Source organism: Plectropomus leopardus, chromosome 24 (genome assembly GCF_026936395.1).
Source record: "Plectropomus leopardus strain MGB_pleo_1.0 chromosome 24, ASM2693639v1, whole genome shotgun sequence".
NCBI lineage: Eukaryota > Metazoa > Chordata > Actinopteri > Perciformes > Serranidae > Plectropomus > Plectropomus leopardus.
The window spans coordinates 13,288,918-13,303,392 of NC_142199.1; the positions used below are offsets into that span (position 1 = coordinate 13,288,918).

Genomic DNA, 14,475 nt, shown 5'->3' on the forward strand with positions numbered 1-14,475 from the left:
TAAAGGTTTTGTATTTGCAGATTGCACCTCATTAATAAGTTGCAGAAACACTACATTTGAGAATTTTGCACCAAACATAGAGAGAGGACTGCAAATTACCCACAGAGGGTAAATATCCTCACATATTTGATTGTATTGTCTTTACACATTTTTTTCCCAAACACGAGTAGGAGCTGTATCCAAGTAAATGTTTGTTAGGTGCTACAGTATACTATACAGTGTACACACATCGACAGTATACTGGCCAGAGCAAGCAACGTATTTCCTAATCTCATGTTTTTTTTTTATCTTCCTCAGAGTACTAGATTGATTAGCTTACCTTTATACAGACATTCACAGAACTGCTGCAAATAAAGTGACTTCTCATCAGGCTGATGCTGTATTTCTGCAAGTGTTTTCCCAAAGTTACCACTCCACTTTTCATACATGGATAGCCGAAGAAAAGTGAATTGTACCACAATGTCCTATTGCTTGCACTTAACTTTATTTATTCATAATTTGTCCTTAGACCCTTTTGGTATATATTGACACATGATAGTGTATATATGCTGGAAGTATGATTAATATTATAGCAGCTGTAGTAGAAATCAGGAAGGACCATGGCAGCAGTGCAGCCACGATCCACGATCCAGGCACAACTACCATCCAAGGAAACCTGCTTGGGAGGACAAAGGCTCCAGGGAAGAGGCTGAGTTAGTGTTGTGCAGTAATATGATGCCTGCTTTAAAAGCTAAATACAAAGGCAAATATTAGGCTTCATGAATAAAATTTACTTGACTTTTTATCTCTGATATCTCTGACATCACGTCATGAGAATCACTGTTTAAACTAAAAGAATCAAAATATAAAAGTGATGTCTCATAAATGCAAAAAAGAAAAATCAAAGTAATAAAGACTAGTTTCTGGCCCACCTAGCTGAAGCCTAGGTAGCTTCTGGACAATAATGCCCATTTCATTATTAGGGATGCCTGCGCCTAGGTATGGGTATAAAAGTCATGTTTTATATAACTAAGCTGCCACTCTGCAAAGGTTATCAAAGCAGAATATGTCACTCAGACATGGAGGATTACAAAAATTATTACTAGACTTGCCACCTCAGGTGTTACCAGTGATTCTTTAGGTCTGTGCCCATATGAGGCTGCTGCGACTCATTATACTGATTTTACATTTTGTACACATCTACATAATCTATGAGCCTCTCTGTCAAAATATCTGGAACGCTAAATGTCTCTGAGTATTTTAGTAAATAACCACAAAGCAGTGGCTGGTGTGTGTGGGTGTGTCACAGTGTGAATAAAGCAGAAACTGTGATGTTTTTTTGTTACCTTTGGTTCATTCTGCCTCTGATTCTGATGATGACATTCAAAATGTAACACTTATTAGACTATTTCAATTTTATTAAAGTTCAATCTTACATTTAAATACAGAATTATGGGCAATTTTAGAGTTTCCAATGGAATGTTTTTGGAATGTGGGAGGAAACCGGAGCACCCGGAGAAAACCCACGAGAACACAGGGAGAACATACAAACTCCACACAGAAAGGTCAAAGGTCACAAACAGAACCCTCAACCTTCTTACTATGATGTCAATTTGAGCCTTTGTGCTGCCCTCGCTCTTAAAAAGGATGTTGTGATATAATGTAGCTTCAGCTCTATTTTCAAATGTTTCATATTCCATGCATCCATCCATTCATCCACCCACTGTCATCCGCTTATGTGGGTCCAGGTCACAGGGTGGCAGGGTGACCTGGACCCACATAAGCGGGCTGACAGGCTGAGCAAAGCACTGCAGACATCCCTTTCCCCAGAAATGCTTGTCAGCTTCTCCTGGGGGACCTCAACAGGCCACATGAGAGCCTTTAGCATATTCCAGGTCTTCCCCGGGGCCTCCTTCCAGTTGGACGTGCCCCAAACACCCCCAAAGGGAGATGCCCCGGAGGCATCCTGATCCCATGCCCGAAACAATTTAGCTGGCCACTTTCAATGCGAAGGAGCAGCAGCTCTACTCTGAGCTCCCTCTGGGTGTCACACTCCGGAGGAAACGCATTTCAGCTGCTTGTATCTAGGATCTCATTCTTTCAGTCACTACCCGAAGATCATGACCATAGGTGAGGGTCGAAACATAGATGGAGCAGTAAAGTGACAGCTTTGCCTTGTGGCTTAGCTCCCTCTCCACCACAACAGTCCGCATCACTGCGGATACGGCACCAAATCACCTCTCCATCTCACGTTCCATTTTACCCTCACTCGTGACCAAGACCACAAGATATTTAAATTCCTTCGCTTGTGGCAGTGAATCTCTTCCAACCCAAATGTTGTGATATTGCCATTGGTATTTATTTTTTAATCTTATAACTATCATTTATTCATTCATTCATTATCTGTAATTAATTATCTCATTTGGGTTTTGGAGGGACTGGAGTCTATCCCAGCTACAACTGCATGAGAAGCAGGTTACGCCCTGGACTGGTTGCTACACTATCACAGTGCTGACACAAAGAGACAGACAAACATTCACACTCACTTTCACACCTAAGGGCAATTTAAAGTCATCATTTAACCTAACCTGCATATCTTTCGACTTTGGGAGGGAGCCAGAGAACACAAAGTAAACCTTTGCTGTCACGCGGAGAACATGCAAACTCCACACAGACGGGCCCCAGCGCGTTCCAAACTGGAACCCTCTTGCTGTGTGGTGACAGTGCTCACCACTGTACCAACGTGCTGCCCATTATCATTATTACTTTGACTACAAAATGGTGCATCCTTTTTAAGAGCATGTATTCATCTAGACAAAAAGGGATTTTTTTTCTAGATGAATACAGACAGTAAAGGGGGGATTGATAGTATACTTGCGTGTTTTCATTGTCCTATCATTCAGCGCTGACGCAACAGGCAAATGGCTTCCTCAGGATCCTGGATACAGAGGAGAACATCCTGACGATGGCAGGGTGCTTCTGTTTCCTCTGAGGTGGCAGAGTTGAATTTTTGTCTTGGTTGATGACTTTGCTGTGAGACACCATTGGGTTATTCTCAGTGGCTGGAGTCACTTTCCTAGACCTGCGGGAGAAAAACCTCTTCAGTTTGGTTCCAAAGCTGACAGGTGGTCTTGAGGTCTTCCACAGCTGCGCTTTTAATGTCCTGGCAACGGCTTCGTCAAATGCCACATCACCGGACACCATGGCAGCCTGCAGCAGCTTTGCAGATCCAAACTGGTGGCAGAGTTTTTCATAGATGGGGATGTGGATGTTTCCGACACTCTGTGGGAGAGTGACACTTCCCACTGTCCTCTCTCTAACACGTTCCAGCATCCCATCAAAGTCCACATCATATATTGATGTCTCAGTGGATTGAGAAATGTAATCCAGGAGCTGGCCAAGAAACACAACATAAAAGGTCTTCTCTCGCTGGGGTAATTCTTCTGCAGAACTGACAGTCGGCTCTACGATCTGGCAGACTGAGTGTTCTGAACTCTCTGTTAAAGAGACAGTTGTTCCAGCATCCTTTGTGTTTAACTGCTCAACGTCCATCGCCTGGTTTGGACTGGAACCCTTACAGAAGTTACTGTCTGGGTCTTCCTGATCCTCAGCTGTCTCTAGTTGTTCTGGGCTGACATCCTCGAGTTCATCACTGTCCCAGCATTCCTGATCATCAGCTGTGTCCAGTTGTTCTGGGGTGACATCCTCGAGTTCATCACTGTCCCGGCATTCTTGATCATCAGCTGTGTCCAGTTGTTCTGGGGTGACATCCTCGAGTTCATCACTGTCCCGGCATTCCTGATCATCAGCTGTGTTCAGTTGTTCTGGGGTGACATCCTCAGGTTCATCACTGTCCCGGCATTCCTGATCATCAGCTGTGTTCAGTTGTTCTGGGGTGACATCCTCGGGTTCATCACTGTCCCAGCATTCCTGATCGTCAGCTGTGTCCAGTTGTTCTGGGCCTTCTTGAGTCGCAGGGTCCAAGCACTCCCTCAAGATATGGACAACACAGTAAACCATATCTTTGATGTAAGGTGCATTTGATGTTTCCGATGGAGACCCTGTGATTCTCTCCAGTACATGGTTCACCCTCTTCATCACCTCTGTTGCAGTTAACTCCATTAGCTTTTTGGAGTGATGGGACCTCTTCTGTTCACTTTTCAGTGTTGCTCCAAAACATTCATCTAATGAATACCCTAGGCTGGCTTGGATATCGTCCTCTGTCACTCTGTAATAATTACGCTCCATATGCGCAATATTGATACCGTTCCTTAAAATAGAAAAAGTCACAGGAGTCAGCTAAATTGGACTCTAATAATCCCAAGGTTACAAAAATGCTGCATTTGATATTGATGTTTAGAAGACAGTGTAGGTGAACAAAACAGCCTTTGCCTGTGGAAACTTTTGACTTACCTCATAACAGAAGTGTTGCTGGAATTGCTGACCCCCTCCTGGTCAATCTCCATCCTGTTGTGAACTTGAGGTACCACAGTGTCCAGGACCACATTTGTGATCACTTCTAAAATGCAGTGACACATGTGGGTCAGTAAAGTGTACTTCTCCAAGTCAGCTTTGCCATCTAACATCATCATCCACTCCCTGGAAAACAAGATTTAGCATGGTTTAAGTATTTTGAATGAAAATCAGAGATTTCTCTCTAAATTGTACGTTATAAAATACTCGCTGAAATGTGAAAAAAAAAAAAAAACAGAATTATTTTGTAGTGAAATGTGGAGTCAGACTATCAACATCAAACAACTTTTCACCATTTTTGTGTTTGAGATTTTTTAGGTGGGCCTGATATCATAGCTCGGTGACACCATTCTTAACATGACCCCACCCCCACTAAAAGCTAATGCCAGAGCACATAGCATAAGTGTTTTGTTTTTTTTTTCTTCTTTTCATTCACTCCTTTTGTGCTAGCGCCAAGTTTACCTTGTTCAACGAACGCCCTCAGCTCTTTCAGTCTTCCCCTTTGGTCAACTGTCAAACTCCACAGTACTGATCATATATGAATGAAGATTCTGTAACTTCATTGCCTATTTCTCCCCATAAATGTTTTCAAAAATATATTTTAGTGTACTGTTTAGCTGTAAAACTTAGAAAGTTGATCCAACTGGTGGACAGATCACAAACTTTGAAATATAATTCTGCAAACAACAAGAAATAGACAATACAGTAACAAAATGTTGATTCATGTTTGATAAGCGCTGCTAGCTTGTACTTCTACTCAATGCCTTTAGCAGACACGACCCAAGAACAGATAATACTCCATGCTTTTTTACTATTTTTAAACCTAATTTTGTATTAATAGCAATCTTGTTTTAAATATTCATGAGACTAATATCCTGCCAAAACCTAACAAAGAAAACATGTTTTACAAATTCCCAACAATTTACTAACAAACACAATGTAGTTTGCCAATGAAAAATATAATAAAATTTTTTTTAAAAAAAAGCACTTTGTTTTCTGTGACATCATGCTTCAGAAACCAACACGTGTCTTACAATAACAAAAAAAATATTTTATATAAAGGAAAAAACCATCAGGGAGATGAGCACGTGTGGCTGACATAGACTACTCACATGATGGGTAATAATTTATCGTCATGAGGAATTGGAAAATCTCACACCTTTCAAGAATGGATTTTGGCTCAGTTTCCCTTGATTAATGCTTGTGAAGATTTCCCTGTATAATTTAACTTAATGTGAAAGGCTCTTAGCCGGCTTATCAACTAAAAACTAGCTAATGCTGTCTATTTATTAAAACTTTGATCATACCACTGCTCATTTCATAAAGGCCACTGCAAGAAAGCCTGCTCTTTATATAACATAATATGATTTTGACCAGTGGAAATTGAATTTAAAATATCTATAATTTCATTTTTTATATCTGTAATCTAAGAGCATTTGTAGATATGGTATCTACAATGAACATTGCCACGAGTACGAACTGAATTGTTTACATGTATGTTGTGTTCCCAATTCTGTCAGCAGTTGCCACTGTTGAAGTATTGCATTGTGGATATGCTGGCTTTGAATGTAAGTCAAAACAAAAAAAACACAAGAAATCCACAATTGCTGTTTTTGCTACTAATTGAATGTTTAAAGGGCTTGCCACAGTGTGCGTGTGTGTGTATGTTTGTGTGCGTGTGTTGACTTTTAACTTGTGACTTACTGATTTCGCATGGTGCTCATAAGTTTAGTGATCCTTGGTTCAAGATCGTCCGATGTGATCAGGGGCATGTCCAAATCGCTGCACCTCAGTTCTCCCTGGTTTACTAATGGAGACTAGAAAGAAAAACAATCAGGTTTTAACAGTCAAGTATCTTTTAAACGCCAACAAAACACTTCTCAATGTCATGAGACTGTAAAAATCTACAAGTTCAACATGTAAAGTCACTGTAAACAGTTGAGATACTTGGTGCTGCACACAATTCCAAAGCCATTTCTTAGATAAATCTTTTTGAATTACTTTATCAAAGTAATGATTTCTTTTTTAATTACTTTACTAACAAATGTTTTAAAACTGAAAAAATGCAAGAAAATGCATGATTTATTCTACACATAAACTCCTCAAACTGTAACTGATTTCAATTCTATTTATTTTGCATTTCATGTAATTGGTTTTTCCCTAACACTGGCAATTCAAAGCTAGATTTACTTACCTCCATGTTGAGATGTAATTCATCTATCGAAGCTGAAATCCTCAATTCTCCGGGGGCTGATCTCGCGGTAGTTTTCTTGGTGAAGGCCTGTGTGGAACTGTTAACTGTCTTGGCAGTATTCATAAGGTGATGAATGATGAGTTCCAGCCTTCATGATGAAATCTGTAGAACATATTTCATCATAAAGGCCTGAATGTGACATCACAGCTACAAAACTCCCCAACATTCTATAGCTGTGTTCCACAGTCTGTGCACACAGACACACAGCCTTCATGCATCAGAAAGGAGACATTAGCAGAGGGTCAGCTGATATTTGTAACTCAGCACAGCATGGATAGGTTGCTATCAATTTGGCTCCTGAGCACAGATATGTAACAGACCCCCCGCTCCTCCTTTATAGGAGTGTATATGTGTGGATATATGTATATATATATATATATATATATATATATATATATATATACAGTATGTGTGTGTGTGTGTGTGTGTGTGTGTGTGTGTGTGTGTGTGTCTTACAGTAGGGGCCGGTAGGGGTGTCAACATCTGGAAAAGTGAAGTGCTGCTTTGGTAGCTGCACTCTTTTGGTTGTTGAACCCTGAAGCTAGAATATCTTATCAACAGGGGACACCTATTGTGTTGGTAGGGGTGTCAACATCTGGAAAAGTGAAGTGCTACCTTGGTAGCTGCACTCTTTTGGTTGTTGAACCCTGAAGCTAGAATATCTTATCAACAGGGGACACCTATTGTGTTGGTAGGGGTGTCAACATCTGGAAAAGTGAAGTGCTACCTTGGTAGCTGCGCTCTTTTGGTTGTTGAATCCTGAAGCTGAAATATCTTTTTGATAGGGGCTTACAATAGGGGTTGGCAAGGGTGTCAACATCTGGAAAAGTGAAGTGCTACCTTGGTAGCTGCGCTCTTTTGGTTGTTGGCGAAGTGGATCATTTTAGTTCTATTATCGATTAATTCATTTGATTTGTGAATAAATTCTAAGATTTTTGAATTGATTTGCTTGTTGATTGGTGTCATATAATTCCATATGGGATGGGTCACAGTGGTGGCATGACACGAAAATAAAATCATTCATTCATGTCTGCATATCCAAAATGTTTATATCCATGGGTCAAAGTTTGTTTTTATAGATCGCAACTTTTGGGCCACAAAACTCTTAATAAGACTATAAACTAAAACCTGTCTTGTTCTTTTCTTTGTCATAATCAGTAATTACAGTGGACAGTAACATTGCAGTATGTAGCAAATACAATGTAACATTTGTTTTAATATAATATCATAATTGTCCTGGCTACCTCAAAATTTTAATATTACTGAATTTGAGAAGTCAAATTGATAATTTTGTAATGACTCAACTTTTTTTTCTTTTTTTGAAAAAAATAATGTAGCCTGAAAATTAACGTTTTAAGACTAGTTAAGTTAATTTTGTAATGACTCAACTTATTCTCGTATTCTCAAATTCAGTAAACTTAAAAATATAAAGCAGCAGAGAGACATACAATTTTAAGTTCAAACAAATAGTGTCTTTTCACAGTGTATCTGCCAATGCACATGTGCATCTTAGACTGGGTCTTTTTCATCCATCCCATCCTGTGAAATGGAGAAAACCTCTTTCCCTTTAGCTTTATCTGAAAGTAGATCAAGTTACTTGAACTGAGCCGTAAGGACCTGAATTACTTTTGCGGCAAAAATTTAAAATATAAACCTCTTGAAAATCTTGAAAATGCTTCTGCAGTTTACTCTTGCCTTGGAGATGTTTTTGCATGGCTCTCTCTCTTTTTAACTTCAAGGTTTGCTTGCGTCTTGCTGGTGTATAAAGGCTTAGCTGTGCTCATGAAGTTGCTATTAAATGTATTTCTAAAGTGCACTGCTTTGCTGCTGCGTTTTTGACCGTTTGAATGGTGTATAACCCGAACAACCTCACATATCCAGCAAATTACTCCACTCTGTTTCCGTGCTTCAGCCCCTTGCTTCTCTTTCCCCGACACCTCCTACACACCTCTGGATTAGCTTTTCGACCAGGCTGACCCTGCAGAGATCAGGGTGGGAATTCGATGGCCCAGTGGGGAGCTGGTCTATGTGTGTATTTATTTGTGTCTGGGTCTGTGTGAGTGCAACATGCTCTCGTATTATTTCCAGGTAGCATTTCCTGTGTTCTGCTTGTGCCTTTCGAGTGTGTATATGTGTGGGTGTGCGACTCATGTGCAGCAGAGAGCCAGAGCGACTTGGTTGCTGTGATGATTAATGGGGGAAACTTTCAGTGCTGATTCCATTCGGATAATAGTAGCCAGGCGAAAAAAAAGCAATCTTACTTGTCGCTCTGTTCTGCACAATTGATCCAAAGAAAAAGAAAAAAAATGAAATGTGGAAAGCTCTCAATTTCTGAGCCCGTGTTTTGATTCTATTACAGCACACACACGCACACAGACACACATTTTTTGAAAAAGCTAACTCTCACAACAGATCCCACGTTAGCTCATGGGTCCTAAAGAGAATAAACCAACCTTGTGCTGACACTAAGTTGCAGCAGCTACGTTTATATTCCAGGCTGATTGATCTGGGCATTCAGCATCTGGCATTTCCCCATTTTTTCCCTTTCTAATTAGCCGTTGACGCTGACATAATTAGTTCCCACAGATGGACCAAGGATGTCTGGCTGACACTATCTTGCTCACACAGCCTCACGGCACATTTACAACTTTGCATTGTGAAACTGCTCAGAGGTGTTTAAATCTGGACGGCCTTTATTTGCTCTGGATCATGTCACTGCATAGCGAACAACAGCTGCATTAATAAAACTCAGAGCCGTTGTTAAAATCCACCTTCATGCATTTATCTACCGTCAATAACAATGAGAAACTTTTTTTTTGTCTGAAGAACATAATAATATCAGATATTATTTTCTTTGTTGCATTGTGATGAGCTTTATTTATATTACCAGTGTCTGATTATTTCATCTAATACAGAGTTGCATTGCACACTAGGCCAAATATAATTAAAATTCCTCCTTTCATGCATTTGTTTTCAGACTTAATTTGAAGCAAATGTTCACCTTACTTTGAGGACGTGACGATGAAGACATTAGCCTTTTTACAACATGCACTGCAGCTCAGACTTGAATTGATTTAAAAACCTTGATATTTACCTCCAGACTCCAGTCACAGAGTTTGAGTTAACATTGACAAGATGATGGCATGTCTGTTTATGTCTCTCTCTTTTCACCTCCCACCTTTTAAATGTTGTTAAGTTCAACAGTTCAACAGCCAGATTACACACAAACTCTGTCAGCATAGTTGCTAAGTATATAGTTTGAACTGTTTTTAACCCGCAATAGGCAAGCTTTTGCCAAGAACCTTTGTATTCCTGCCAAAGAATGGATGCAAATGATGAGTTATGACATCTTAAAAGTCTCACAGATGATGTGTTATCACAGAAAAAACAAATGTACGACAGTTTTTTTTCAAAGTATGCTTTTATCACAGTTAGGAACATTTTGCTTTGGCTAATGATGGTCTTACCCTAGTATTAAACTATTAAGCTATTTAATTATATATAGTGTTTACGTGTAGTACTGGCTTGACTAGCCATTTTTAGACACATTTGTCAACAAAGGTAAACATTGCCAGCAGGGGTCGACAGCTGTTGACTGTTGACTGTTTTTTCAGGGCCGATACCACTACTGATACCGATTATTAGTACTTAATGAGACCAACAGATATTTGGAACCAATATGTATTTACAATAAGAATGAAAATATTTCAATTTAGAATTTGGAATATAACACACAAAAAAACTTTGTTGAAACATCTTTAGTAAATGTTTAATTAAAACTTTCACTTTCAACATCAAATACAGCAAGTTCCTTTCAACTTTTTTTTCATTTTTTTTTATAAACCACACCTCATAAAATTTAAGTTAAAATCGAATCGCCCTGAGCTTTTACATGATACAAGTTCCCTCCATGCTGACGCTATTTTAATAAATAGTAATATACACACTTTCTCATTAATTAATTTTATTGGGGATCATTTAAAAAGAAGACTGATACAGATAATGGTGAAAAAGCTAAATATTGGCCCCGATAATTGTCCAGGCCGATAATATGTCAACCCCTGATTGTCAGTAATATATAAAAATGGACAAATTGTAAGGTTGAATAAACATCAGGAGAAAGCATGTAGTTTAAAACAAACACACTTAAGTAACACAACACATGATTATGAGCATGACTAAACAAGCTGGAACAGAGAAAATCAATATTCATTTGATAGAGTTGGTTTGATAAAAAAGAGACCAAAAAACAACAAACAAGTAGAATATAATCTGGCAAAAAAAAGGTGTTGTTAAACTGAGAATGTGACTGAAATCAGTGTATGAAACATGTCAAGTCAAACCATTCAGGTAGTCGATCCGTAAGATCAAAACTAAGACAGCTCTGATTGTAAATTACAAGTGAAATGTAAATACGAAATACTTAATCCAGCTCTGGAAGTCATTGAATTTGAAGTGAAACTGACAAAAAACTTATAATAAGCAGTCCCCAAGTTATTATCCCCCAGCATTTCTTATCCAGTAGACCTGTTTTTGCATCAAGGCACATTTCAAAAAGTCACTTTGACTGATGGAAACAAATAAAACAGTACATATATAAAATTAATAACTCATTGAGATGCTTGAAATAGAAGCCAATGGTATCACTGCAAACTTTACAGTCTGAAAACGACTGACACTGATTCAAATCTCAAAAATTTCAACCCACAATTGCACGTCACCAAACTTGTTTTTAATGAGGACTCAGTTGACTCAATAGAAGCTGGATAATTAGAGGCATGGCAGCCAAGAACCAAGGCTCTAATTGGCTGCCTTGAGATCTGTAGTGTTTTCTTGTGGCATTGTAGATCACACAGACCCTAAAAATATAGATCAAAACACTATCCGGTTCTTTCTCACATAGTTTCATAGAAGGCCTTGACATTCTTTTTTATGATGTAGCTATAAAAATAGACTATACAGTCACATAAGGTGATGTTCTGAGGCACCAGATGACTTTTACTTATTTGTGGTTAGACTGTGAACCCCATTCAAAAACTGTTTTTTTTCTAAGGAAAAAAACAGAAAACAAAACACGCACACAAATGACATCAGGATGTACATGCTTTAATAAACACATGACCCCCCAAGTTCTGCTCAGAGCTATGATTTTACTGTTATCTAGACTAGCAGATACAATATCAAGACACTGTGACATTAATTGTATCACATTGTATCTTTGTCACCGAGCCCTGAAATGCAGCGGCCAGTGGGAGAGAGGCCCGCATTCTTTTTTGTTTCACTTGAATTCTGCTGACTTAAAAACATAAATAAGTCAAATTGGGATCAACACAGTGATTAAGCATTAAAGTAAAGGTCAGCACCGGAGGCTGCAGAGTCTGCTTCTACTCATATGAATGCACATCTAGCAGCATCTATACTGAAGGCTATGGAACAAAAAGTTGGAACAGTTTAAAGATCATTGTGAGCAATTATTCAAAGGCTTGTCTGACAGGGGGTTGATTGGTAACAATTTGGGGCAAGGCAGTACACTTTAAGATGACTCCCTGTAGTCTTGACTTCTGGTTGCACCAAGAAACAGCATTTTTTTACACACATGCAATAAGAAAAGAGTGAAAAAAAATGACAGTGATAAAGCAGGCAGCAATCTATTATTCAGCAAGCATAGCCTATGAATTATTTCATTTTGAATCATTTAAGTCATTTTGTTTTTAAGCAAAACTACACATGCAGAAACCCATGTGATTACTTGGCTGCACCCTTTCAAAGACAAAGTTATTTGAGCTGAATGAAGTATACAGAGGACTGCAGAAATACCTTGCTAATGGATCACTTTAAGTATTTAAGTGAAACAAATGAAAGGATGTCACTCCTTAAGTTTTTTTGTGGCAGTCTTTGACAGAGCTTAAGAATTTTAACCGCCCCCCATTTTTCCGTTTTTTCTTTTAAATGGAAGCTCAGTGGGGTTGAGGTCTGCTGACTGTAGAAGGAAATCCTTGCAAGTCAGCTCTTCCTGAAGACTTCAAATAGGCCCGGCATAGCTTTGATGCATGTTTAGGCTTACGGCATTCCACTGCAGAAAGGAGTTTGAGCTGTCTTTGGTCAGTGTGGAGTTGATCCTTTACAACTTCAAGTATTTCACTGTAGAATATGGGATGCATTCTTTTTTTACGTTATTTATGTGAAACCATTGCATCAACCTCTCTGAAGTCTTCTGATTACATGTTCAAACTTGTATTCATCTGTATTAGCTGTGGCCAGAGGCATTATGTTTTAGGTTTTGTTTTAAATTTGGCATGAATGTTCACTTTGTGCCAATAATACATTGAGTAGAATTCAGTCATCAAAAATGAAAGGTCAAGGTCACTGAGGCCTTGTTCATAGCATTCTCATGAACATGGTATCTCAAGATGTTAAGGGATTTAAAAAAAAAATAGCACAAACATCCTCTTGGACTGAATAAAATTTGATGACCAAAGGTCATGACCTCACAAAACATGTTTTGGCTCAAGAATGTATATGCTAATTTTGCCAAAACTTCTCACAAATGTCTTATCAGATAAAATAATGAAATCATTTTTCAGATTTTCTCTTTGTGTCATAGATCTCTGTTGTTCTCCAAAGACATATTAAGAGAAATGACTAAACAGACATGCATTGGCAGCAATTTCAGATGACGTCTGGCCTTTCTGATAGAGAGGACATTTCAAGATGCAGTCATCATTTTAAGCAGGTCAGACAGGCAAGAAAGTACCGTGTCCTTGATTACTCTTGAGCTTTTAAACATCCATGTGATCATATAACTATTGAAAGATATTAAACTTGACATTGAACCGAGTACCCACATATCACATGCTGCACCAGCCTTGCTCACATCATTCACAACCCCTGCAAGTTCTGGGGACTCGCACATTTCAAACACCCGTGGGCTGTTTCTCAACCCTGTGCGAGCAGAGCCGTGTCAAGTGTGCTCAGCAGCCACCGCTGGGATAAGAGACAAATGCTTCCAGTTTCCAAGAGCCCCAAAACTGACACTGACAGGACTAAACTTTAACTTGCTTCCTCAGAGTTGTTGACTGTATTGCATATTCCTTCAGTCCAAGCAAAGGGGAATGTTCTGGTTCCCAAAACAGGAAGCCTTGTATAATTTGTGCTCGTCACCTTAAATGGGGTGACATGTAACTTGGTCCATTTTCAAAGTAGGCTCAGTTTCCTTGGTTATAACGATTATACTTTTCTGAACAGTAGGTCACTGCAGTTCACTGCATCAACCTCAATACTGCAATGATAGTAATTTCTGTAAGGTGTTGAGTGTAGTTTATTTTAAGACTTATGTTCATAAGCAATTATTGTACATCATGGACATTATATAAGGATTACAACATAACATTACATGCACTTTGAGCATTGTAAGAGAAGCAATTATTTAAGTGTTAAGGTTTTGTCAAAGTTTTATTTTGTTGACATTCAACGCACTCCTTTCAGACATTTTACTCATTCACATTTTAAATGCAATACATAGAATGAAAAGAGTATCAGTTTGATGTAAAAAAAAACCCAACCCAAAACACAATAGTTTTTAACAATAATAATAAAAAGAGCAGTTGACCCAAGGACACAAGGTACCAATTAAGAAGGTGTTTGGGCAGTAATCCTCAGTGGTCTTTTGCTTTAATCCTAACTAACCAGCTGCATTTTATGAGTCTTTACAAAAAGTATAAACACAGAAATTGGTTGCTAGAGTTTGCCATTTCAAATTAACTTACAAA

At 38.7% G+C, this 14,475-nt stretch overlaps 1 protein-coding gene and 1 long non-coding RNA gene across 3 annotated transcripts in view; one reads left to right on the top strand and one right to left on the bottom strand.

The window, feature by feature from the left end:
* The window catches only part of LOC148185510 (uncharacterized), a 100,233-nt gene that overhangs the window by 49,485 nt on the left and 36,273 nt on the right, over positions 1-14,475 (top strand). The window lies entirely within an intron of this gene.
* Positions 179-6,652, bottom strand: LOC148185511 (uncharacterized). The gene is made up of 4 exons (XM_088074893.1): positions 6,647-6,652; positions 6,157-6,269; positions 4,393-4,578; positions 179-4,249 (listed from the first exon to the last, which is right to left on the bottom strand). Exons 1-4 carry the CDS (start codon positions 6,650-6,652, stop codon positions 2,875-2,877), a joined length of 1,680 nt encoding a protein of 559 aa, XP_087931019.1. The 3' UTR covers positions 179-2,874.

Coding starts and splice junctions, on each gene's coding strand:
- LOC148185511 (XM_088074893.1), bottom strand. Junction 4,579..6,156: donor ATGAGCACCATGCGAAATCA/GTAAGTCACAAG, acceptor CTTGTTTTCCAG/GGAGTGGATGATGATGTTAG. Junction 4,250..4,392: donor AGCAACACTTCTGTTATGAG/GTAAGTCAAAAG, acceptor TTCTATTTTAAG/GAACGGTATCAATATTGCGC.